Here is a 26,717-nt window from a genome sequence, read left to right on the forward strand (position 1 = left end):
CACCCCCCTATTAATCACCCCCCCATTACCGCTCCCCCCTCATTAATATCCCCCCCCCTTAACTCCCCCCTCATTAATCTCCCCCCCCAATTAATATTTTAATATCCCCCCCTGCAGTTTCACCTCCCGACCACCAGGAGGCGCCGTTGCGACGCCGCCGGCCGCAGCCTCGCATTAATCTCCCCCCCATTAATATCAACCCCCTAATAATTAACCACCCATTAATCTCCCCCCCCATTAATCACCTCCCCATTAATCTCCCCCCCATTAATATCAACCCCCTAATAATTAACCACCCATTAATCTCCCCCCCCATTAATCACCTCCCCATTAATCTCCCCCCCATTAATATCACCCCCCTAATAATTAACCACCCATTAATCTCTTCCCCCATTAATCACCCCCTCATTAATCTCCCCCCATTAATCACCCCCCCATTAATCTCCCCCCTCATTAACTTCCTTCCCATTAATCTCCCCCCATTAACGCTCCCCCCTCATTAATCTCCCCCCCCTTAACTCACCCCCCCCCATTAATCTCCCTCCCCCATTAATAACTCCCCCCCAATTAATATTTTAATATCCCCCCCCTGCAGTTTCACCTCCCGGCCGCAGCCTCGCATTAACGCTGCCCCCATTAATATCAACCCCTAATAATTAACCCCCCATTAATCTCCCCCCCATTAATCACCCCCCATTAATCTCCCCCCCATTAATCTCCCCCCCCCATTAATATCACCCCCCTAATAATTAACCCCCCATTAATCTCCCCCTCATTAATCTCCCCCCCATTAATCTCCCCCTCATTAACTTCCCTCCCATTAATTTCCCCCCCTATTAATCTCCCCCCCTTTAATCCCCTCCCCCATTAATATCACCCCCCTAATAATTACCCCCCCATTAATATCCCTCCCATTAACGCTCCCCCCTCATTAATATCCCCCTCATTAATCTCCCCCCCATTAATATCACCCCCCTAATAATCACCCCCCATTAATCTCCCCCCCATTAATATCACCACCCTAATAATTACACCCCCATTAATCACCCGCCCCGATTAATCACCCCCCCATTAATCACCCCCTCATTAATCTCCCCCCCATTAATCACCCCCCCATTAATCACCCCCCTAATAATCACCCCCCCCATTAATCACCCCCCCATTAATCTCCCCCTCATTAACTTCCCTCCCATTAATCTCCCCCCCTGTTAATCTCCCCCCCATTAATATCAGCCCCCTAATAATCACCCCCCATTAATCTCCCCCCCATTAATAATCCCCCCCATTAATATCCCCCAATTAATCACCCCCCCATTAACCACCCCCCTAATAATCATCCCCCCATTAATCTCCCCCCTCATTAACTTCCTTCCCATTAATCTCCCCCCATTAACGCTCCCCCTATTAATCTCCCCCCCCCCTTAACTCCCCCCTCATTAATCTCCCCCCCCAATTAATATTTTAATATCCCCCCCTGCAGTTTCACCTCCCGACCACCAGGAGGCGCCGTTGCGACGCCGCCGGCCGCAGCCTCCCATAGAGATCCAGGCTAAAGATGGCGCCGGCGCTGGCAAGGATGGAGGCGAGGGACGACATCAAAGCAGCCAAAACCACCGCCAGCATCAAGCCCCGCAGCCCTAATTAGGGTCATTAGCGCTAATTAACTGCCGCCAGGGGAATTTCATCCGTTCTAATAGGGGTGCGTGGGGGTTTAATTGGAGTTAATGGGGATTTATTAGGAGTTAATCGGCGTTAATGGGGATTTATTAGGCGCTAATCGGCTTTAAGGGGGATTTAATAGGCGTTAATAGGCGTTAATGAGGGTTTAATAGCGATTAATGGGGCTTTAAAAGGCTTTAATGGGGACTTAATAAGAGTTAATAGGCGTTAATAGGGATTTATTAGGCGTTAATACGCTTTACGGGGGATTTAATAGCAATTAATAGGCTTTAATGGTGTTTTATTAGGCGTTAATAGGGACTTAATAGGCGCTAATAGGCTTTAATGGGGATTTAATAGGCGTTAATAGGAACTTAATAGCCGTTAATAGGCTTTAATGGGGATTTAATAGCAATTAATTGGCTTTAATGGTGTTTTAATAGGCGTTATTAGGGACTTAATAGGCGTAAATTGGCTTTAATGGCGTTTTAATAGACGTTAATAGGGACTTAATAGGCGTTAATAGGCTGTAATGGGGATTTAATAGCAATTAATAGGCTTTAATTGTCATTTAGAAGGATTTAATAGGACTTAATTGGGTTTTAATAGGAGCTAATCGGCGTTAATAGGGATTTATTAGGCGCTAATCGGCTTTAATGGGGACTTAATAGGAGTTAATAGGCGCTAAGGAGGGTTTAATAGCGATTAATGGGGCTTTAAAAGGCTTTAATGGGGACTTAATAAGAGTTAATCGGCGTTAATAGGGATTTATTAGGAGTTAATCGGCTTTAAGGGGGATTTAATAGCCGTTAATAGGAGCTAATAGGGTTTAATAGCGATTAATGGGGCTTTAATGGGGATTTAATGAGAGTTAATAGGCGTTAATGGGGATTAAATAGGGATTAATGGGGATTTAATAGGCGCTAATAAGCTTTAATGGTGTTTTAATAGGCGTTAATAGGGACTTAATAGGCATTAATAGGCTTTAATGGGGGTTTAATAGCAATTAATAGGATTTAATGGTGTTTTAATAGGCGTTAATAGGGACTTAATAGGCGCTAATAGGCTTTAATGGTGTTTTATGAGGCGTTAATAGGGACTTAATAGGCGTTAATAGGCTTTAATGGGGATTTAATAGCAATTAATTGGCATTAATGGTGTTTTAATAGCCGTTATTAGGGACTTAATAGGCGTTAATTGGCTTTAATGGCGTTTTAATAGACGTTAATAGGGACTTAATAGCCGTTAATAGGCTTTAATGGGGATTTAATAGCAATTAACAGGCTTTAATTGTCATTTAGAAGGATTTAATAGGACTTAATTGGGTTTTAATAGGAGCTAATCGGCGTTAATAGGGATTTATTAGGCGCTAATCGGCTTTAATGGGGATTTAATGGGCGTTAATAGGCGCTAATGAGGGTTTAATAGCGATTAATGGGGCTTTAAAAGGCTTTAATGGGGACTTAATAGAAGTTAATAGGCGTTAATAGGGACTTAATAGGCGTTAATAGGGACTTAATAGGCGTTAATTGGCTTTAATGGGGATTTAACAGCATAGGGACCCATAGAGCCCCATAGGGACCCATAGGGACCCATAGAGACACTTAGAGACCCATAGAGACCCATAGGGACCCATAGAGACCCATAGGGGCCCATAGGGACCCATAGAGACCCATAGAGACCCATAGGGACCCATAGAGACCCATAGAGACCCATAGGGACCCATAGGGACCCATAGGGACCCATAGGGACCCATAGAGACCCATAGGGACCCATAGAAATCCATTGGGACCCATAGGGACCCATAGAGACCCATAGAGACCCATAGGGACCCATAGGGACCCATAGGGACCCATAGAGACCCATAGGGACCCATAGAAATCCATTGGGACCCATAGGGACCCATAGGGACCCATAGAACCCCATAGACCCCCATAGAGACCCCATTGACCTCGTTGACCCCATAGAGACTCATAGAGCCTCATAGAGACACATAGAGATCCATAGAGACCCCGTTGACCCCATAGAGACCCATAGAGACCCATAGAGACCCATAGAGCCCCATAGGGACCCATAGAGCCCCATAGAGACCCCATTGACCTCGTTGACCCAATAGAAACTCATAGAGCCTCATAGAGACACATAGAGATCCACAGAGATCCCGTTGACCCCATAGTGACCCCATATAGACCCCACAGACCCCATAGAGACCCCATAGAGACCCCATAGAGACCCCATAGAGAGCCCATAGACCCCATAGAGACCCCACAGAGACCCATAGAACCCCATAGAGACCCCATAGAGAGCCCATAGACCCCATAGAGACCCCACAGAGACCCATAGAACCCCATAGACCCCCATAGACCCCATTGACGCCATAGAGACCCATAGAGCCTCATAGAGACACATAGAGATCTATAGAGACCCCGTTGACCCCATAGAGACCCCATAGAGACCCCATAGACCCCATAGAGACCCATAGAGACCCCATAGAGACCCCATAGACCCCATAGAGACCCATAGAGACCCATAGAGACCTATAGAGACCCATAGGGACGCATAGAGACACATAGAGACCCATAGGGACCCATAGAGACCTATAGAACCCCATAGACCCCCATAGACCCCGTTGACGCCATAGAGACCCATAGAGACCCATAAAGACCCATAGGGACCCATAGTGCCCCATAGAGACCCATACAGACCCATAGAACCCCATAGAGACCCATAGACCTCGTTGACGCCATAGAGACCCATAGAGCCTCATAGAGACACATAGAGATCCACAGAGACCCCGTTGACCCCACAGAGACCCCATAGATGCCGTTGACCCCATAGAGACCCCATAGAGACCCCATAGAGACCCCCCAGACCCCCCAGCACACCTGGGGGCAGCAGGCCGACCACCAGTTTGGGGTAGGCGACGTTGGAGCAGCCGGATGGGATCCCGCAGGCACGGCGACACGAGGCGGCGTCGGGGCAGGCGACCACCTCTGTATGGGATTTTGTGGGGTCGGGTGGGGGCCCTATGGGGCTCAATGGGGTCGATGGGGTCCCTATGGGGCTCTATGGGGCTCTATGGTCTCTATGTGGTCGCTATGGGGCTTCGTCGGTCTCTATGTGTCCCTATGGGTCTCTATGGGGTCTCTATGGGTCCCTATGGGGTCCCTATGGGACCCTATGGGGTCTCTATGGGGCTCTATGGGGTCTCTATGGGGCTCTCTGGGGTCCCTGTGAGTCCCTATGGGGTCCGTATGGGGTCCCTATGGGTTCCTATGGGGTCTCTATGGGACTCTATGGGTGTCTATTGGTTTGTATGGGGTCTCTATGGGGTCTCTATGGGTCTCTATGGGTCCCTATGGGGTCCCCATGGGTCTCTATGGGTCTGTATGGGGATTTATGGGGTCTCTATGGGGTCTCTATGGGTCTCTATGGGTCTCTATGGTCTCTATGTGGTCGCTATGGGGCTTCATCGGTCTCTATGTGTCCCTATGGGTCTCTATGGGGTCTCTATGGGTCCCTATGGGGCCCCTATGGGGCTCTATGGGTCTCTATGGGTCCCTATGGGTCTCTATGGGGCACTATGAGGTCTCTATGGGTCTCTATGTGGTCGCTGTGGGGCTCCGTCGGTCTTTATGGAGTCTCTATTGGGACTCTATAGGTCTCTATTGGGACTCTATGGGTCTCTATGGGTCTTTATGGGGTCTCTATGGGGCTCTCTGGTGTCCCTGTGAGTCCCTATGGGGTCCCTATGGGGTCCCTATGGGTCTCTCTGGGTCGCTAGGGGGTCCTTATGGGGTCCCTATGGAGTCTCTATGGGGGCTCTATGGGTCTCTATGGGGCTCAGTGGGGTCTATGGGGTCTCTATGGGTCTCTATGGGGCTCCATCGGGATTATGTGGAGTTATATGGGGTTATTTGGGATTATGTGGGGTTATTTTGGATTCTGTGGGGTTATGTGGGGTTATATGGGGTTAAGAGGGTTTATGTGGGGTTATATGGGATTATGTGGGGTTCTTTGGGGTTACATGGGATTATGTGGGGTTTTATGGGATTATGTGAGATTATGTGGGGTTATATGGGATTATGTGGGGTTATATGGGATTATGTGGGATTATGTGGGGTTATATGGGGTAATATGGGATCATGTGGAGTTATATGGGGTAATATGGGATTATGTGGGGTTATATGGGGTTGTATGGGATTATGTGGGGTTATATGGGATTATGGGGGATTGTATGGGATTATGTGGGGTTTTATGGGGGATTGTATGGGATTACGTGGGATTATGGTGGATAATGGGGGGATTGTGTGGGATTACGGGGGATTGCTTGGGATTATGAGGGATTATGTAGGATTATGAGTGATTATGTGGAACTGTGTGGAATTATGGGGGATTGTATGGGATTACATGGGATTATGGGGAATTGTGTGGGATTACGGGGGATTGTGTGGGATTATGAGGGATTATGGTGGATAATGGGGGGATTGTGTGGGATTACGGGGGATTGCTTGGGATTATGCGGGATTATGGGGAATTGTGTGGGATTACAGGGGATTGTATGGGATTATGGTGGGATTGTGTGGGATTATGCGGGATTGTAGGGGATTACGTGGGATTATGGTGGATTATGGTGGGATTGTGTGGGATTACGGGGGATTGTATGGGATTACATGGGATTATGGTGGATTATGGTGGGATTGTGTGGGATTATGAGGGATAATGGGGGGATTGTGTGGGATTATGGGGGATTTCGTGGGACTATGAGAGATTATGTGGGATTATGGGGAATTGTGAAGGATTATGGGGGATTCTATGGGATTACGTGGGATTATGGTGGATAATGGGGGGATTGTGTGGGATTATGGGGATTGTATGTGATTATGTGGGATTATGGGGAATTGTGTGGGATTATGGAGGATTGTATGGGATTACATGGGATTATGGTGGATTATGGTGGGATTGTGTGGGATTATGGGGGATTGTGTGGGATTATGGGGGATTGCGTGGGACTATGAGAGATTATGTGGGATTATGGGGAATTGTGAAGGATTATGGGGGATTCTGTGGGGTTACGTGGGATTATGGTGGATAATGGTGGGATTGTGTGGGATTACGGGGGATTGCTTGGGATTATGCGGGATTATGGGGAATTGTGTGGGATTACAGGGGATTGTATGGGATTATGGTGGGATTGTGTGGGATTACGGGGGATTGTATGGGATTACATGGGATTATGGTGGATTATGGTGGCATTGTGTGGGATTACGGGGGATTGTGTGGGATTACGTGGGATTATGGTGGATTACAGTGCGATTGTGTGGGATTATGCGGGATTGTATGGGATTACGTGGGATTATGGTGGATTATGGTGGGATTGTGTGGGATTACGGGGGATTGTATGGGATTATGTGGAATTGGGTGGGATTATGGGGGATTATGAGGGATTATGTGGAATTGTGCGTGATTATGGGGGATTGTATGGGATTACATGGGATTATGGTGGATTATGGTGGGATTGTGTGGGATTATGAGGGATTGTGTAGGATTATGAGGGATAATGGAGGGATTGTGTGGGATTATGGGGGATTGTGAAGGACTATGGGGGATTCTATGGGATTACATGGGATTATGGTGGATAATGGGGGGATTGTGTGGGATTACGGGGGATTGCTTGGGATTATGCGGGATTATGGGGAATTGTGTGGGATTATGGGGGATTCTATGGGATTACGTGGGATTATGGTGGATAATGGGGGCATTGTGTGGGATTATGGGGATTGTATGGGATTATGTGGGATTATGGTTGGATTGTGTGGGATTACACGGGATTACAAGCGATTTTACAGGCATTGCCCCGGCTCCTTCGGGATCGCCGACGATTCGGGGTGATCACACGGGATTAAACGGGATTATATGGGATTATTTGGGGTGGAGGAACCTTACCGGGGTAGAGGAGGCGGGCGGCCATGCCGGGCAGCACCATGAGGAACATGGGAAGCACCTTCAGGTACCCACACAACACGCAGCCCCCACGGACGTGGGTCAGCGAACGGCCCGCCAGGCAGCGCTGTACGATCACCTGGGTGCCATCCCATAATAGTCAGAGCCGTCATCCCAATAATCCCGCCCGTCCCCATCATCCCTGAGGGGGGATCAGGCTGATAATCCCAAGAGAGATGGCAATAATCCCAATAATTTCACCCTGAACACCCGAACCCCCTCCAAAATCCTACATAACTCCCCCCCATAATCCCGTATAATCCCCCATAATCCCACATAATCTCCCATAATCCCATATAATCACAGCTAATCCCCCATACACCCCCCATAATCCCGCATAATCTCATTTATTCCCCCATAATCCCACATAATCCCGCATAATCTCATTTATTCCCCCATAATCCCACATAATCCCACGTAATCTCATTTATTCCCCCATAATCCCACAAAATCCCGCATAATCTCATTTATTCCCCCATAATCCCATAGGATTCCCCGTAATCCCGTAGAATCCCCCATAATCCCATAGAATCCCTTATAATCCCATAGAATCTCCCATAATCCAACATAATCCCACCTAATCCCATTTATCCCCACCTAATCCCATTTAATCTCCCATAATCCCCTGTAATCCTCACATAATCCCATCTAATCCCCCCATAATCCCACATGAACCCCCATAATCCCCCATAATCCCACCTAATCCCACATAGTCACATCTAATCCCCCATAACCCACAAAATCCCATATAACCCACCCAGAATCCCGCATAATCCCTTCTAATCCCTCATAATCCCTCATAATCCCACATAAACCCCTATAATCCCACCTGATCCCATATAATCCCACCTAATCCCCCATAAACCCCCGGTAATCTCACATAATCCCATATATTCTCTCATAATCCTATATAATCCCCCATGATCCCATATAATCACACCTAATCCCCCGATAACCCCACAAAATCCCACCTAATTTCCCATAATCCCACCTAATCCCCCATAATCCCCCCATAATCCCATACCTAACCCCCATAATCCCTCCTAATCCCCAATAATCCTGCATAATCCCATACCAAGCCCCCATAATCCCACCTAATCCCCCCATAATCCCACCTAATTCCCCATAACCCCACCTAATCCCCCATAATCCTGCATAATCCCATACCTAACCCCCCATAATCCCACCTAATCCCCCATAATCTCACACCCAACCTCCCATAATTCCCAATAATCCCACATACAACCCCATAATCCTGCATAATCCCATACTTAACCCCCCCATAATCCCACCTAATCCCATATAATCACACTTTATCCCCCATAAACTCCCAAAATCCCATATAACCCGCCCAGAATCCTCCATAATCCCATCTAATCGCCCCATAATCCCCCATAAACCCCCATAATCCTGCATAATCCCATAACTAATCCCCCATAATTCCACCTAATCCCCCATAATCCCATCCCTAACCTGCCACAATCCCCCCTAATCCCCAAAAATCCCGCAGTATCCCATTCTGAACCCCCCATAATCCCCCATAAACCCCCAAAATCCCGTATAATCCCATAACTAATCCCCCATAATCCCACCTAATACCCCATAATCCTACATAATCCCATCCCAAACCTGCCACAATCCCCAATAATCCCACAGAATCCCATTCTGAACCCCCCATAATCCCATCTAATCGCCCCATAATCCCCCAAAAACCCCCATAATCCTACATAATCCCATACCTAATCCCCCATAATCCCACCTAATCCCCCATAATCCCATCCCTAACCCCATAATCCCATCCCTAACCTGCCACAATCCCCCCCTAATCCCCAATAATCCCGCAGAATCCCATTCTGAACCCCCCATAATCCCACCTAATCGCACCACAATCCCCCAAAACCCCCATAATCCCACATAATCCCCCATAATCCCCCCTAATCCCATACCTGATCGGTGCACCAATACCAGCCCGCTGTCGCCCCTAATCCCAAAAGCATTCCAGGCCACGGCAAATCCCCTCCCGGGGGGCGCAGAAGTTTTAGGGCCAAAGCTCGATGGGGGCAACGCTGAGTTGTGGGGGGCAGAGAAAGGGGGAAGCGATGGAAAAGGGACGGGACCCCCCCCACGGCGGTCAGGGCTGCGGGATTAGATGGGATTATGGGGGATTAGATGGGATTATGGGGGATTAGATGGGATTATGGGGTGTTATATGGAATTAGGGGGCGTTATAAGGGATTATGGGGGGTTATATGGGATTATATGGGGGGAAGCAATGGAAGAGGGACAGGACCCCCCCACGGCGGTCAGGGCTGCGGGATTAGATGGGATTATGGGGGATTAGATGGGATTAGGGGGCGTTATATGGGATTATGGGGCGTTATATGGGATTATGGGGGGTTATATGGGATTAGGGGGTGTTATATGGGATTATGGGGGGTTATATGGGATTATATGGGGGCAGCGAAAGGGGGAAGCGATGGAAGAGGGACGGGACCCCCCGACGGCGGTCAGGGCTGCGGGATTAGATGGGATTATGGGGGATTAGATGGGATTATGGGGCGTTATATGGGATTATGGGGGATTAGATGGGATAAAATGGGATTATGGGGTGTTATATGGGATTATGGGGGTGTTATATGGGATTATGGGGGGTTATATGGGATTATATGGGGGGAAGCGATGGAAAAGGGACGGGACCCCCCCACGGCGGTCAGGGTTGTGGGATTAGATGAGATTATGGGGGATTAGATGGGATTATGGGGAGTTATATGGGATTATGGGGTATTAGATGGGATTATGGGGTGTTATGGGGTGATATATGGGATTATGGGGGGTTATATGGGATTATATGGGGGCAGCGAAAGGGGGAAGCGATGGAAAAGGGACGGGACCCCCCCCACGGCGGTCAGGGCTGCGGGATTAGATGGGATTATGGGGGATTAGATGGGATTATGGGGGATTAGATGGGATAAAATGGGATTATGGGGTGTTATATGGGATTATGGGGTGCTATATGGGATTATGGGGGTGTTATATGGGATTATGGGGGGTTATATGGGATTATATGGGGGAAGCGATGGAAGAGGGACGGGACCCCACCCACCAGAAGTCAGGGTTGTGGCGTTATATGGGATTATGGGGGATTAGATGGGATTATGGGGTGTTATGGGGTGTTATATGGGATTAGGGGGGTGTTATATGGGATTATGGGGGGTTATATGGGATTATATGGGGGGAAGTGATGGAAAAGGGACGGGAACCCCCCCACGGCGGTCAGGGCTGCGGGATTAGATGAGATTATGGGGGATTAGATGGGATTAGATGGGATTATGGGGTGTCATATGGGATTGCGGGGCGTTATATGGGATTATGGGGGTGTTATATGGGATTATGGGGGGTTATATGGGATTATATGGGGGCAGCAAATGGGGGGAAGCGATGGAAAAGGGACGGGACCCCCCCCCACGGCGATCAGGGCTGCGGGATTAGATGGGATTATGGGGGATTAGATGGGATTATGTGGGATTAGATGGGAATAGGGGGCGTTATATGGGATTATGGGGGGTTATATGGGATTATATGGGGGCAGCGAAAGGGGGGAGCGATGGAAAAGGGACGGGACCCCCCCCACGGCGGTCAGGGCTGCGGGATTAGATGGGATTATGGGGGATTAGATGGGATTATGGGGGATTAGATGGGATTAGATGGGATTATGGGGTGTTATGGGGTGTTATATGGGATTAGGGGGGGTTATATGGGATTATGGGGGGTTATATGGGATTATATGGGGGGAAGCAATGGAAGAGGGACAGGACCCCCCCACGGCGGTCAGGGCTGCGGGATTAGATGGGATTATGGGGGAATAGATGGGATTATGGGGCATTATATGGGATTATGGGGGATTAGATTGGATTATGGGGTGTTATGGGGTGTTCTATGGGATTATGGGGGTTATATGGGATTATATGGGGGCAGCGAAAGGGGGCAGCGATGGAAGAGGGACGGGACCCCCCCACGGCGGTCAGGGCTGCGGGATTAGATGGGATTATGGGGGATTAGATGGGATTAGATGGGATTATGGGGGATTAGATGGGATTAGGGGGCTTTATATGGGATTATGGGGGATTAGATGGGATTATGGGGTGTTATGGGGTGTTATATGGGATTAGGGGGGGTTATATTGGATTATGGGGCATTATAAGGGATTATATGGGGGGAAGCGATGGAAGAGGGACGGAACCCCCCCACGGTGGTCAGGGCTGCGGGATTAGATGGGATTATGGGGGATTAGATGGGATTAGATGGGATTAGATGGGATTATGGGGTGTCATATGGGATTACGGGGCGTTATATGGGATTATGGGGGTGTTATATGGGATTATGGGGGGTTATATGGGATTATGGGGCATTATATGGGATTATATGGGGGGAAGTGATGGAAAAGGGACGGGACCCCCCCCACGGCGGTCAGGGCTGCGGGATTAGATGGGATTATGGGGGATTAGATGGGATTATGGGGGATTAGATGGGATTATGGGGGATTAGATGGGATTAGATGGGATTATGGGGTGTTATGGGGTGTTATATGGGATTATGGGGGTTTAGATGGGATTATATGGGGGCAGCGAAAGGGGGAAGCGATTGAAGAGGGACGGGACCCCCCCACGGCGGTCAGGGCTGCGGGATTAGATGGGATTATGGGGGATTAGATGGGAGTATGGGCGTCTTCTATGGGATTATGGGGGATTAGATGGGATTATGGGGTGTTACGGGGTGTTATATGGGATTATGAGGGGTTATATGGGATTATGGGGCATTATATGGGATTATATGGGGGGAAGCGATGGAAAAGGGACAGGACCCCCCCACGGCGGTCAGGGCTGCGGGATTAGATGGGATTATGGGGGATTAGATGGGATTATGGGGGATTAGATGGGATTAGGGGGGGTTATATGGGATTATGGGGGTGTTATATGGGATTATGGGGGTGTTATATGGGATTATGGGGGGTTATACGGGATTACATGGGGGGAAGAGATGGAAGAGGGATGGGACACCCCCCACGGAAGTCAGGGTTGTGGGATTAGATGGGATTATGGGGGATTAGATGGGATTATGGGGTTTTTCTATGGGATTATGGGGTATTAGATGGGATTATGGGGTATTATGGGGAGTTATATGGGATTATGGGGTGTTCTATGGGATTATATGGGGGCAGCGAAAGGGGGGAGCGATGGAAAAGGGACGGGACCCCCCCCACGGCGGTCAGGGCTGCGGGATTAGATGGGATTATGGGGGATTAGATGGGATTATATAGGATTACGGGGTGTTATATGGGATTAGGGGGGGTTATATGGGATTATGGGGGTGTTATATGGGATTATGGGGGGTTATATGGGATTATATGGGGGAAGCGATGGAAGAGGGACGGGACCCCCCCCACCAGAAGTCAGGGTTGTGGGATTAGATGAGATTATGGGGGATTAGATGGGATTAGGGGGCGTTATATGGGATTATGGAGGTGTTATATGGGATTATGGGGGGGTAATATGGGATTATGGGGTGTTATATGGGATTAAATGGGGGGAAGCGATGGAAGAGGGACGGGACCCCCCCACGGCGGTCAGGGCTGCGGGATTAGATGGGATTACATGGGAATTATATGGAATTATGTGGGATTATGTGGGATTATACCGGATTTTATGGGATTATGTGGTATTACGTGGGATTATATGGGATTATATGGGATTATGTGGGATTACAAGGGATTGTATGGGATTATATAGAATTATATGGGATTATATGGGATTATGTGGGATTGTATGGGATTATATGGGATTATTTGGGATTATGTGGGATTCTACGGGATAATATGGAATGATGTGGGATTATATGGGATTGCATGGAATTATATGGGATTATGTGGGATTATACTGGATTTTATAGGATTACATGGGAATTATATGGGATTACATGGGATTATATGGGATTATGTCGGATTATGTGGGATTATACCAGATTTTGTGGGGTTATGTGGGATTATGTGGGATTATATGGGATTATATGGGATTATATGGGATTAGCTGGGATTATACGGGATTATATGGGATTATCGGGGATTCTATGGGATTATCTGGGATTATACGGGATTATATGGGATTATACGGGATTATATGGGATTATGTGGGATAATATGGGATTCTATGGCATTATATGGGATTATCTGGGATTATATGGGATTACATGGGATTATAAGGGATTATATACGATTACATGGGATTACATGGGATTATATGGAATTATACCAGATTTTATGGGGTTATGTGGGATTATATGGGATTATATGTAAAATATATGGGATTATACGGGATTATATGGGATTATATGGGATTATCTGGGATTATACGGGATTATATGGGATTATCTGAGATTATACGGGATTATATGGGATTATGTCGGATTATGTCGGATTATGTGGGATTATACCAGATTTTGTGGGATTATGTGGGATTATATGGGATTATATGGGATTCCTTGGAATTACATGGCATTATATGGGATTATGTGGGATTACATGGGATTGTATGGGATTATATAGAATTATACGGGATTATATGGCATTACGTGGGATTATACGGAATTATATGGGATTATTTGGGATTATGTGGAATTGTATGGGATAATATGGAATGATGTGGGATTATATGGGATTGCATGGAATTATATGGGATTATGTGGGATTATACTGGATTTTATAGGATTATGTGGGATTATATGGGATTACATGGGATTATATGGGATTATATGGGATTATGTCGGATTATGTGGGATTATACCAGATTTTGTGGGGTTATGTGGGATTATGTGGGATTATATGGGATTATATGGGATTATATGGGATTATATGGGATTATATGGGATTAGCTGGGATTATATGGGATTATATGGGATTATATGGGATTATATGGGATTATCGGGGATTCTATGGGATTATCTGGGATTATATGGGATTATATGGGATTACACGGGATTATATGGGATTATATGGTACTATATGGGATTATCTGGGATTATACGGGATTATACGGGATTATATGGGATTATGTGGGATTATATGGGATTATGTGGGATTATCTGGGATTATACGGGATTATATGGGATTATATGGGATTATCTGGGATTATGTGGGATTATATGGGATTATGTGGGATTATATGGGATTATATGGGATTATATGGGATTATGTGGGATTATATGGGATTATATGGGATTATATGGGATTATATGGGATTATTTGGGATTATCTGGGATTATACGGGATTATATGGGACTATTTGGGATAATACGGGATTATATGGGATTATATGGGATTATATGATATTATATGGGATTATACAGGATTACATGGGATTATATGGGATTATCGGGGATTATACGGGATTATATGGGATTATCTGGGATTCTACCAGCTGCTATGGGATTAGGATGGGATTATGGACCAGTATGGACCAGTATGGACCAGTATGGACCAGTACGGACCGTATCCCGCCAGCACCGAGGCTCCGCCCACCATCACCGCGCTCTGCACCATGTCGGCGTACATCAGCGCCGTCAGCCCGCCTGCACACCAGTCACACCAGTAACACCAGTAAGACGCACCAGTCACACCAGTAACACCAGTAAGATTCACCAGTCACACCAGTAAGACTCACCAGTCACACCAGTAACACCAGTAAGACGCACCAGTCACACCAGTAAGACCAGTAAGATTCACAAGTCACACCAGTCACACCAGTAAGACGCACCAGTCACACCAGTAAGACCAGTAACACTGGAAAGACACACCAGTCACACCAGTAACACCAGTAAGACGCACCAGTCACACCAGTAAGATACACCAGTCACACCAGTAAGACCAGTAAGACTCACCAGTCACACCAGTCACACCAGTAAGACGCACCAGTAAGACCAGTAAGATGCACCGGTAAGACCAGTAAGACACACCAGTCGCACCAGTCACACCAGTAAGACTCACCAGTCACACCAGTAAGACCAGTAAGATGCACCAGTAAGACCAGTAAGACCCACCAGTCACACCAGTCACACCAGTAAGACTCACCAGTCACACCAGTAAGAGCAGTAAGATGCACCAGTCACACCAGTAAGACCAGTAAGACTCACCAGTCACACCAGTAAGAGCAGTAAGACGCACCAGTCACACCAGTCACACCAGTAAGACGCACCAGTAACACCAGTAAGATGCACCGGTAAGACCAGTAAGACGCACCAGTCGCACCAGTCACACCAGTAAGACCAGTAAGACGCACCAGTAAGACCAGTAAGATTCACCAGTCACACCAGTCACACCAGTAAGACGCACCAGTCACACCCGTATGATGCACCAGTCACACCAGTAAGACCAGTAAGACGCACCAGTCACACCAGTCACACCAGTAAGACGCACCAGTCACACCAGTAAGACCAGTAACACTGGAAAGACACACCAGTCACACCAGTAAGACCAGTAAGACTCACCAGTTACACCAGTAAGACGCACCAGTCACACCAGTAAGATGCACCAGTCACACCAGTAAGACGCACCAGTCGCACCAGTCACACCAGTAAGACACACCAGTCACACCAGTAAGAAAAGTAAGACACACCAGTCACACCAGTAAGACCAGTAAGACACACCAGTCACACCAGTGCTCCCAGTAAGACGCACCAGTCACACCAGTGCTCCCAGTAAGGCTCCCAGTGGTCCCAGTAACACTCCCAGTAGTGCTCCCAGTAAACCTCCCAGTGCTCCCAGTAAGGCTCCCAGTAAGGCTCCCATTGCTCCCAGTGCTCCCAGTAACACTCCCAGTAAGGCTCCCAGTGCTCCCAGTTCGCACCAGTAACACTCCCAGTAAGGCTCCCAGTGCTCCCAGTAAGGCTCCCATTGCTCCCAGCGCTCCCAGTAAGGCTCCCAGTAAGGCTCCCATTGCTCCCAGTGCTCCCAGTAACACTCCCAGTACGGCTCCCAGTGCTCCCAGTGTGGCTCCTGTTGCTCCCAGTGCTCCCAGTAACACTCCCAGAAAGGCTCCCAGTGCTCCCAGTGCTCCCAGTAAGGCTCCCATTGCGCCCAGTGCTCCCAGTAACACTCCCAGTACGGCTCCCAGTGCTCCCAGTAAGGCTCCCAGTGTTCCCAGTGCTCCCAGTAACACTCCCAGTATTACTCCCAGTAAAGTTCCCATTGCTCCCAGTGCTCCCAGTACATCTCCTGTGCTCCCAGTAACACTCCCAGTAAGGCTCCCAGTGCTCCCAGTGCTCCCAGTAAGGCTCCCAGTGCTCCCAGTGCTCCCAGTAACACTCCCAGAATGGCTCCCAGTGCTCCCAGTAAGGCTCCCAGTGCTCCCAGTGCTCCCAGTAACACTCCCAGTAAGGCTCCCAGTGCTCCCAGCAAGGCTCCCAGTACGGCTCCCATTGCTCCCAGTAAGGCTCCCAGTGCTCCCAGTAAGGCTCCCAGTAAGGCTCCCAGTGCTCCCAGTAAGGCTCCCAGTAAGGCTCCCAGTACGGCTCCCAGTGCTCCCAGTGCTCCCAGTACGGCTCCCATTGCTCCCAGTGCTCCCAGTAACACTCCCAGTACGGCTCCCAGTGCTCCCAGTAAGGCTCCCAGAAAGGCTCCCAGTGCTCCCAGTGCTCCCAGTGCTCCCAGTAACACTCCCAGTACGGCTCCCATTGCTCCCAGTACGGCTCCCAGTGCTCCCAGTAACACTCCCAGTACGGCTCCCAGTGCTCCCAGTGCTCCCAGTGCTCCCAGTGCTCCCAGTACGGCTCCCAGTGCTCCCAGTATGGCTCCCAGTGCTCCCAGTAACACTCCCAGAAAGGCTCCCAGTAAGGCTCCCATTGCTCCCAGTGCTCCCAGTAAGGCTCCCAGTGCTCCCAGTTTGCACCAGTAACACTCCCAGAAAGGCTCCCAGAAAGGCTCCCAGTGCTCCCAGTGCTCCCAGTAACACTCCCAGAAAGGCTCCCAGTGCTCCCAGTGCTCCCAGTACTACTCCCAGTAAGGCTCCCAGTGCTCCCAGTAACACTCCCAGAATGGCTCCCATTGCTCCCAGTGCTCCCAGTAAGGCTCCCAGTACTCCCAGTGCTCCCAGCAAGGCTCCCAGTAAGGCTCCCATTGCTCCCAGTAAGGCTCCCAGTGCTCCCAGTAAGGCTCCCAGTAAGGCTCCCAGAAAGGCTCCCAGTAAGGCTCCCAGTGCTCCCAGTAAGGCTCCCAGTAAGGCTCCCAGTGCTCCCAGTAAGGCTCCCAGTAAGGCTCCCAGTACGGCTCCCATTGCTCCCAGTAAGGCTCCCAGTGCTCCCAGTCCTTCCACTAAAGCCCCCTGTGCTCCCAGTGCGGCTCCCAGTGCTCCCAGTTTGCACCAGTATCACTCCCAGTAAGGCTCCCAGTGCTCCCAGTGCTCCCAGTGTGGCTCCCGTTGCTCCCAGTGCTCCCAGTAACACTCCCAGTACGGCTCCCAGTGCTCCCAGTACGGCTCCCAGTGCTCCCAGTAAGGCTCCCAGTGCTCCCAGTGCTCCCAGTAACACTCCCAGAATGGCTCCCATTGCTCCCAGTGCTCCCAGTAACACTCCCAGTAAGGCTCCCAGTGCTCCCAGTAAAGCTCCCAGTAAAACTCCCAGTGCTCCCTGTAAGGCTCCCAGTGCTACCAGTAAGGCTCCTGGTGCTCCCAGTACGGCTCCCAGTGCTCCCAGTAAGGCTCCCGGTGCTCCCAGTATGGCTCCCAGTGCTCCCAGTGCTCCCAGTAACACTCCCAGTACGGCTCCCATTGCTCCCAGTCCGCACCAGTAACACTCCCAGTAAGGCTCCCAGTGCTCCCAGTGCTCCCAGTGTTGCTCCCATTGCTCCCAGTGCTCCCAGTGCTCCCAGTAACACTCCCAGAATGGCTCCCAGTGCTCCCAGTGCTCCCAGTAACACTCCCAGAAAGGCTCCCAGTAAGGCTCCCAGTGCTCCCAGTTCGCACCAGTAACACTCCCAGTAAGGCTCCCAGTGCTCCCAGTGCTCCCAGTGCGGCTCCCATTGCTCCCAGTCCGCACCAGTAACACTCCCAGTAAGGCTCCCAGTGCTCCCAGTAACACTCCCAGTACGGCTCCCATTGCTCCCAGTACGGCTCCCAGTGCTCCCAGTAAGGCTCCCAGTGCTCCCAGTGCTCCCAGTGCTCCCAGTACGGCTCCCATTGCTCCCAGTAAGGCTCCCAGTGCTCCCATTGCTCCCAGTAACACTCCCAGTAACACTCCCAGTGCTCCCAGCGCTCCCAGTGCTCCCAGTGCGGCTCCCAGTGCTCCCAGTCCGCACCAGTAACACTCCCAGTAAGGCTCCCAGTGCTCCCAGTGCTCCCAGTAACACTCCCAGTAAGGCTCCCAGTGCTCCCAGTGCTCCCAGTAACGCTGCCTGTAAGGCTCCCAGTGCTCCCAGTACGGCTCCCAGTAAGGCTCCCAGTGCTCCCAGTGCTCCCAGCAAGGCTCCCAGTACGGCTCCCAGTGCTCCCAGTGCTCCCAGTAAGGCTCCCAGTGCTCCCAGTGCTCCCAGTGCTCCCAGTATGGCTCCCAGTGCTCCCAGTAACACTCCCAGTACTACTCCCAGTAAAGCTCCCATTGCTCCCAGTGCTCCCAGTAAAGCTCCCAGTGCTCCCAGTGCTCCCAGTAGTGATCCCAGTAAGGCTTCCAGTGCTCCCAGTAAGGCTCCCAGTGCTCCCAGTGCTCCCGGTAACACTCCCAGTAACACTCCCAGTAAGGCTCCAAGTGCTCCCAGTAAAGCTCCCAGTAAAACTCCCAGTGCTCCCAGTAAGGCTCCCAGTGCTCCCAGTAAGGTTCCCAGTAAGGCTCCCAGTAAGGCTCCCAGTGCTCCCAGTAACACTCCCAGAATGGCTCCCATTGCTCCCAGTGCTCCCAGTAAGGTTCCCAGTAAGGCTCCCAGTAAGGCTCCCAGTGCTCCCAGTAACACTCCCAGAATGGCTCCCAGTGCTCCCAGTGCTCCCAGTAACACTCCCAGTAACACTCCCAGTAAGGCTCCCAGTGCTCCCAGTGCTCCCAGTAACACTCCCAGTAAGGCTCCCAGTGCTCCCAGTGCTCCCAGTAACGCTGCCTGTAAGGCTCCCAGTGCTCCCAGTAACACTCCCAGTAAGGCTCCCAGTGCTCCCAGTAACACTCCCAGTACGGCTCCCAGTGCTCCCAGTGCTCCCAGTAACACTCCCAGAATGGCTCCCAGTGCTCCCAGTGCTCCCAGTAAGGCTCCCAGTGCTCCCAGTGCTCCCAGTAACACTCCCAGTAACACTCCCAGTAAGGCTCCCAGTGCTCCCAGTATGGCTCCCAGTGCTCCCAGTAACACTCCCAGAAAGGCTCCCAGTAAGGCTCCCATTGCTCCCAGTGCTCCCAGTAAGGCTCCCAGTGCTCCCAGTTTGCACCAGTAACACTCCGAGAAAGGCTCCCAGTGCTCCCAGTAAGGCGTCCATTGCTCCCAGTGCTCCCAGTACGGCTCCCAGTGCTCCCAGTGCTCCCAGTAAGGCTCCCTGTAAGGCTCCCAGTGCTCCCAGTGCTCCCAGTGCTCCCAGAAACACTCCCAGTACGGCTCCCAGTGCTCCCAGTGCTCCCAGTAACACTCCCAGTACGGCTCCCAGTGCTCCCAGTGCTCCCAGTAACACTCCCAGTAAGGCTCCCAGTGCTCCCCGTGCTCCCAGTACGGCTCCCTGTAAGGCTCCCAGTGCTCCCAGTGCTCCCAGAAACGCTCCCAGTATGGCTCCCAGTGCTCCCAGTAAAGCTCCCAGTAAAACTCCCAGTGCTCCCAGTACGGCTCCCATTGCTCCCAGTAAGGCTCCCAGTGCTCCCAGTCCTCCCACTAAAGCTCCCAGTGCTCCCAGTGCGGCTCCCAGTGCTCCCAGTCCGCACCAGTATCACTCCCAGTAAGGCTCCCAGTGCTCCCAGTGCTCCCAGTGTGGCTCCTGTTGCTCCCAGTGCTCCCAGTAACACTCCCAGTACGGCTGCCAGTGCTCCCAGTACTCCCAGTAACACTGCCTGTAAGGCTCCCAGTGCTCCCAGTGCTCCCAGTACGGCTCCCTGTAAGGCTCCCAGTGCTCCCAGTGCTCCCAGAAACGCTCCCAGTATGGCTCCCAGTGCTCCCAGTAAAGCTCCCAGTAAAACTCCCAGTGCTCCCAGTACGGCTCCCATTGCTCCCAGTGCTCCCAGTAAGGCTCCCAGTATGGCTCCCAGTGCTCCCAGTGCTCCCAGTAACACTCCCAGAAAGGCTCCCAGTATGGCTCCCAGTGCTCCCAGTATCACTCCCAGTAACACTCCCAGTAAGGCTCCCATTGCTCCCAGTGCTCCCAGTGATCCCAGTGTGGCTCCCAGTGCTCCCAGTCCGCACCAGTATCACTCCCAGTAAGGCTCCCAGTGCTCCCAGTGCTCCCAGTGTGGCTCCTGTTACTCCCAGTGCTCCCAGTAACACTCCCAGAAAGGCTCCCAGTGCTCCCAGTGCTCCCAGTAAGGCTCCCATTGCTCCCAGTGCTCCCAGTAACACTCCCAGTACGGCTCCCAGTGCTCCCAGTGCTCCCAGTAACACTCCCAGTATTACTCCCAGTAAAGTTCCCATTGCTCCCAGTGCTCCCAGTACGGCTCCCAGTGCTCCCAGTAAGGCTCCCAGAAAGGCTCCCAGTGCTCCCAGTGCTCCCAGTGCTCCCAGTAAGGCTCCCAGTGCTCCCAGTGCTCCCAGTAACACTCCCAGTATGGCTCCCAGTGCTCCCAGTACGGCTCCCAGTGCTCCCAGTAACACTCCCAGTACGGCTCCCATTGCTCCCAGTACGGCTCCCAGTGCTCCCAGTGCTCCCAGTAAGACTCCCAGTACGGCTCCCAGTGCTCCCAGTGCTCCCAGTAACACTACCAGAATGGCTCCCAGTGCTCCCAGTAAGGCTCCCAGTGCTCCCAGTGCTCCCAGTAACACTCCCAGAATGGCTCCCATTGCTCCCAGTACGGCTCCCAGTGCTCCCATTGCTCCCAGTGCTCCCAGTAACACTCCCAGTACGGCTCCCAGTGCTCCCAGTAAGGCTCCCAGTGCTCCCAGTGCTCCCAGTAACACTCCCAGTACGGCTCCCATTGCTCCCAGTGCTCCCAGTAAGGCTCCCTGTATGGCTCCCAGTGCTCCCAGTACTCCCAGTGCTCCCAGTGCTCCCAGAAACGCTCCCAGTATGGCTCCCAGTGCTCCCAGTAAGGCTCCCAGAAAGGCTCCCAGTGCTCCCAGTGCTCCCAGTGCTCCCAGTAAGGCTCCCAGTGCTCCCAGTGCTCCCAGTGCTCCCAGTGCTCCCAGTACTACTCCCAGTAAGGCTCCCAGTGCTCCCAGTGCTCCCAGTAAGGCTCCCAGTAAGGCCACCAGTGCTCCTAGTGCTCCCAGTACGGCTCCCAGTGCTCCCAGTAAGGCTCCCAGTGCTCCCAGTAAGGCTCCCAGAAAGGCTCCCAGAAAGGCTCCCAGTGCTCCCAGTAAGGCTCCCAGTGCTCCCAGTGCTCCCAGTACGGCTCCTAGTGCTCCCAGTACGGCTCCCAGTGCTCCCAGTAAGGCTCCCAGTGCTCCCAGTGCTCCCAGTACGGCTCCCAGTGCTCCCAGTAACACTCCCAGTAAGGCTCCCAGTGCTCCCAGTGCTCCCAGTAAGGCTCCCAGTGCTCCCAGTGCTCCCAGTACGGCTCCCAGTGCTCCCAGTAAGGCGTCCATTGCTCCCAGTGCTCCCAGTTCGGCACCCATTGCTCCCAGTACGGCTCCCAGTGCTCCCAGTGCTCCCAGTCCGCACCAGTGATGGTGTAAACGGCGGTGACCCCGAGCAGCGCCGCCACCGCGCCGTACAAATCCCAGCCCAGCGCCGCCTGCAGGAACACCGCCCCCGAGAACAGGTCCACCTGCGGCCAAACAGCGCCACCCTGCGGCACCGCCACGCATTGCACACCCATAGGGACCCATAGGGACCATAGGGACCATAGAGACCCATAGAGACCCATAGAGACCCATAGAGACCCATAGGGACACATAGGGACACATAGGGACACATAGGAACCCCATAAGGACACATAGAGCCCCATAGAGACCCATAGGGACCCATAGGGACCCCATAGAGACCCATAGAGACCCATAGGGACCCATAGAGACCCATAGAGACCCATGGAGACACATAGGGACACATAGAGACCCATAGAGACCCCATAGAGACCCATAGAGACCATAGAGACCATAGAGACCCATAGGGACCCCATAGAGACCCATAGAGACCCCATAGAGACCCATAGAGACCATAGAGACCCATAGGGACCCATAGAGACCCATAGGGACCCCATAGAGACCCATAGCGCCCCATAGCGCCCCATAGCACCCCATAGAGCCCCATAGCGCCCCATGGCGCCCCATAGCGCCCCATAGCCCCCCATAGAGCCCCATAGCGCCCCATAGACCCCCATAGAGACCCCATAGAGCCCCATAGAGACCCCATAGCCCCCCATGGCGCCCCATAGCGCCCCATAGAGCCCCATAGCGCCCCATAGCGCACCATAGCGCCCCATAGAGCCCCATAGAAACCAATAGAGCACCATAGCGCCCCATAGCTCCCCATAGCGCCCCATAGAGCCCCATAGAAACCAATAGAGCCCCATAGCGCCCCATAGCTCCCCATAGCGCCCCATAACCCCCCATAGCGCCCCATAGCACCCCATAGCGCGCCATCGCGCCCCATAGAGCCCCATAGAGCCTCATAGCGCCCCATAGAGCCCCATAGCGCCCCATAGAGCCCCATAGAGCCTCATAGCACCCCATAGGGCCCCATAGCGCCCCATAGAGCCCCATAGAGCCCCATAGCGCCCCGTAGTGCCTCATAGAGACTCATAGAGACCCTTAGAGACCCATAGAGCCCCATAGAGACCCACAGAGCCCCATAGCGCCCCATAGAGCCCCATTGCGCCCCATAGAGCCCCATAGAGCCCCATAGAAACGCCATAGAGCCTCATAGCGCCCCATAGCCCCCCCATAGAGCCCCATAGAGCCCCATTGAGCCCCATAGCTCCCCATAGAGCCCCCATAGCCCCCCATAGAACCTCATAGAGCCCCATAGAAACCCCATAGAGACCCATAGCGACCCGTAGCGCCCCGTAGCGCCCCATAGCGCCACATAGAGCCCCATAGCCCCCCATAGAGCTCCATAGAGCCCCATAGAGCCTCATAGCGCCCCATAGCGGCCCATTGCGCCCCATAGAGCCCATAGAGCTCCATAGAAACCCATAGAGCCCCATAGAGCCCCATAGAGCCCCATAGAAACCCATAGAGCCCCATAGAGCCCCATAGAGCCCCATAGCGCCCCATAGCCCCCCATAGCTCCCCATAGCGCCCCATAGCGCCCCATAGAGCCTCATAGCGCCCCATAGCGCCCCATAGCGCCCCATAGCGCCCCATATCGCCCCATATAACCCCATAGAGCCTCATAGCGCCCCATAGAAACCCATAGAGCCCCATAGCGCCCCATAGAGCCCATAGAGCTCCATAGAGCCCCATAGCGCCCCATAGCGCCCCATAGCGCCCCTTAGAGACCCATAGCGCCCCATAGCGCCCCATAGCGCCCCATAGCGCCCCGTAGAGCCCCATAGCGCGCCATAGAACCCCATTGCGCCCCATAGAGCCCCATAGCGCCCCATAGCGCCCCATAGCGCCCCTTAGAGACCCATAGCGCCCCATAGCGCCCCAGAGAGCCCCATTGCGCCTCATATCACCCCATAGAGCCTCATAGCGCCCCATAGAAACCCATAGCGCCCCATAGCGCCCCATAGAGCCCCATTGCGCCCCATTGCGCCCCATAGCGCCCCATAGCGCCCCATAGCGCCCCACTGACGGAGATCTTGGTGGTGACGTAGAGGAGCAGCGACAGCAGCGAGAGGCAGATTTGGATGCGGGTTCCGCCGAAGCGCCTGCGCAGGTATTGCGGCATCGTCGTCACCTGGGGGGGGTGTCGTGACATCATCGGGGGGTCGTGACGTCATCGGGGGTCGTGACATCATCAGGGGGTCGTGACGTCATGGGGGAGTGGAGTTATGGGGAACAGGGTGACGTCATTGGGGGGCGTGACGTCACTGGGGGGTCGTGACGTCATCGGGGGGTTGTGACGTCACTGGGGGTCATGACGTCATCAGGGTGTCGTGACATCATCGCGGGGTCGTGACGTCACTGGTGGGTCGTGACGTCATCAGGGGGTCATGACGTCATCGGGATTGTGATGTCATTGGGGGGTTGTGACGTCACTGGGGAGTCGCGACGTTATCGGTGCCGTGACACCACTGGGGGTTGTGATGTCATCAGGGGGTTGTGACGTCATCGGGGGGTCGTGACGTCATCAGGGTCGTGATGTCATTGGGGGGTCGTGACATCATTGGGCTTGTGAGATCACTTGGGGGTCGTGACTTCATCGGGGGGTTGTGATGTCATCGGGGGTCGTGACGTCATCGGGGTCGTGATGTCATTGGGGGGTTGTGACATCATTGGGGCTTGTGAGATCACTTGGGGGTCGTGACGTCATCGGGGGGTCGTGACGTCATCAGGGTCGTGATGTCATTGGGGGGTCGTGACGTCATTGGGGGTCGTGACATCACTGGGGGGTCGTGTCGTCATCGGGTGTCGTGACATCATCGGGGGCTCGTGATGTCACTGGGGGGGTCGTGACGTCATCGGGGGGTCATGACGTCATTGCGGTCATGACATCATCGGGGGTCCTGACATCATCGGGGGTCCTGACATCATCAGGGGGTTGTGATGTCATCGGGGGTCGTGACATCATCGGGGGGTGTGACGTCACTGGGGGTCGTGATGTCATCAGGGGGTGGTGACGTCATCGGGGTCGTGATGTCATCGGGGGGTCGTGACGTCACTGGGGAGTCGTGACGTCATCAGGGGGTCGTGGCATCATGGGGGAGTGGAGTTATGAGGAACAGGGTGACGTCATCGGGGGGTCGTGACATCACGAGCGGGTCGTGACATCACTGGGGGTCGTGATGTCATTTGAGGGTCGTGACGTCATTAGGGGTCGTGACATCATCAGGGGTCGTGACGTCATCAGGGGGTTGTGACGTCACTGGGGAGTCGCGACGTCATCGGGGGTCGTGACGTCACAGGGGGGTCGTGACGTCACTGGGGGGTCGTGACGTCATCGGGGGGTCGTGACATCATTGGGGCTCGTGAGATCACTTGGGGGTCGTGACGTCATGGAGGGGTCCTGACGTCATTGGGGGGCGTGACGTCACTGGGGGGTTGTGATGTCATCAGGGGGTCGTGACGTCATGGAGGAGTGGAGTTATGGGGAACGGGGTGACGTCATCAGGGTCGTGATGTCATTGGGGGTCGTGACATCATCGGGGCTCGTGAGATCACTTGGGGGTCGTGACGTCACTGGGGAGTCGTGACGTCATCAGGGGGTCGTGACGTCATGGGGGAGTGGAGTTATGGGGAACAGGGTGACGTCATCAGGGTCGTGACGTCATCGGGGTTGTGATGTCATTGGGGGGTCGTGACGTCATCAGGGGTCGTGACATCTTCAGGGGTCGTGACGTCATTGGGGGTCGTGACGTCACTGGGGAGTCGCGACGTTATCGGTGCCGTGACACCACTGGGGGTTGTGATGTCATCAGGGGGTTGTGACGTCACCGGGGGGTCGTGACGTCATCAGGGTCGTGATGTCATTGGGGGGTCGTGACATCATTGGGCTTGTGAGATCACTTGGGGGTCGTGACTTCATCGGGGGGTTGTGATGTCATCGGGGGTCGTGACGTCATCGGGGTCGTGATGTCATTGGGGGGTTGTGACATCATTGGGGCTTGTGAGATCACTTGGGGGTCGTGACGTCATCGGGGGGTCGTGACGTCATCAGGGTCGTGATGTCATTGGGGGGTCGTGACGTCATTGGGGGTCGTGACATCACTGGGGGGTCGTGTCGTCATCGGGTGTCGTGACATCATCGGGGGCTCGTGATGTCACTGGGGGGTCGTGACGTCATCGGGGGGTCGTGATG

The 26,717-nt window shown here is 52.6% G+C and overlaps 1 protein-coding gene across 1 annotated transcript in view; it reads right to left on the reverse strand.

Moving 5' to 3' along the window:
- Positions 1–26,717, reverse strand: part of LOC149913218 (sodium/glucose cotransporter 2-like) — a 59,733-nt gene that overhangs the window by 21,392 nt on the left and 11,624 nt on the right. Inside the window, exons 4-10 of the mRNA XM_090130481.1 lie at positions 24,552–24,656; positions 22,476–22,581; positions 15,202–15,282; positions 9,609–9,799; positions 7,606–7,741; positions 4,545–4,652; positions 1,487–1,637 (exon numbers count right to left, since the gene is read on the reverse strand). Of these exons, the coding sequence (XP_089986607.1) occupies positions 1,487–1,637; positions 4,545–4,652; positions 7,606–7,741; positions 9,609–9,799; positions 15,202–15,282; positions 22,476–22,581; positions 24,552–24,656 (878 nt within the window). The remainder of the gene's footprint in view (positions 1–1,486; positions 1,638–4,544; positions 4,653–7,605; positions 7,742–9,608; positions 9,800–15,201; positions 15,283–22,475; positions 22,582–24,551; positions 24,657–26,717) is intronic.

This window comes from Phasianus colchicus, chromosome 40 (genome assembly GCF_987193195.1).
Source record: "Phasianus colchicus chromosome 40, bPhaCol1.hap1.1, whole genome shotgun sequence".
Lineage (NCBI taxonomy): Eukaryota > Metazoa > Chordata > Aves > Galliformes > Phasianidae > Phasianus > Phasianus colchicus.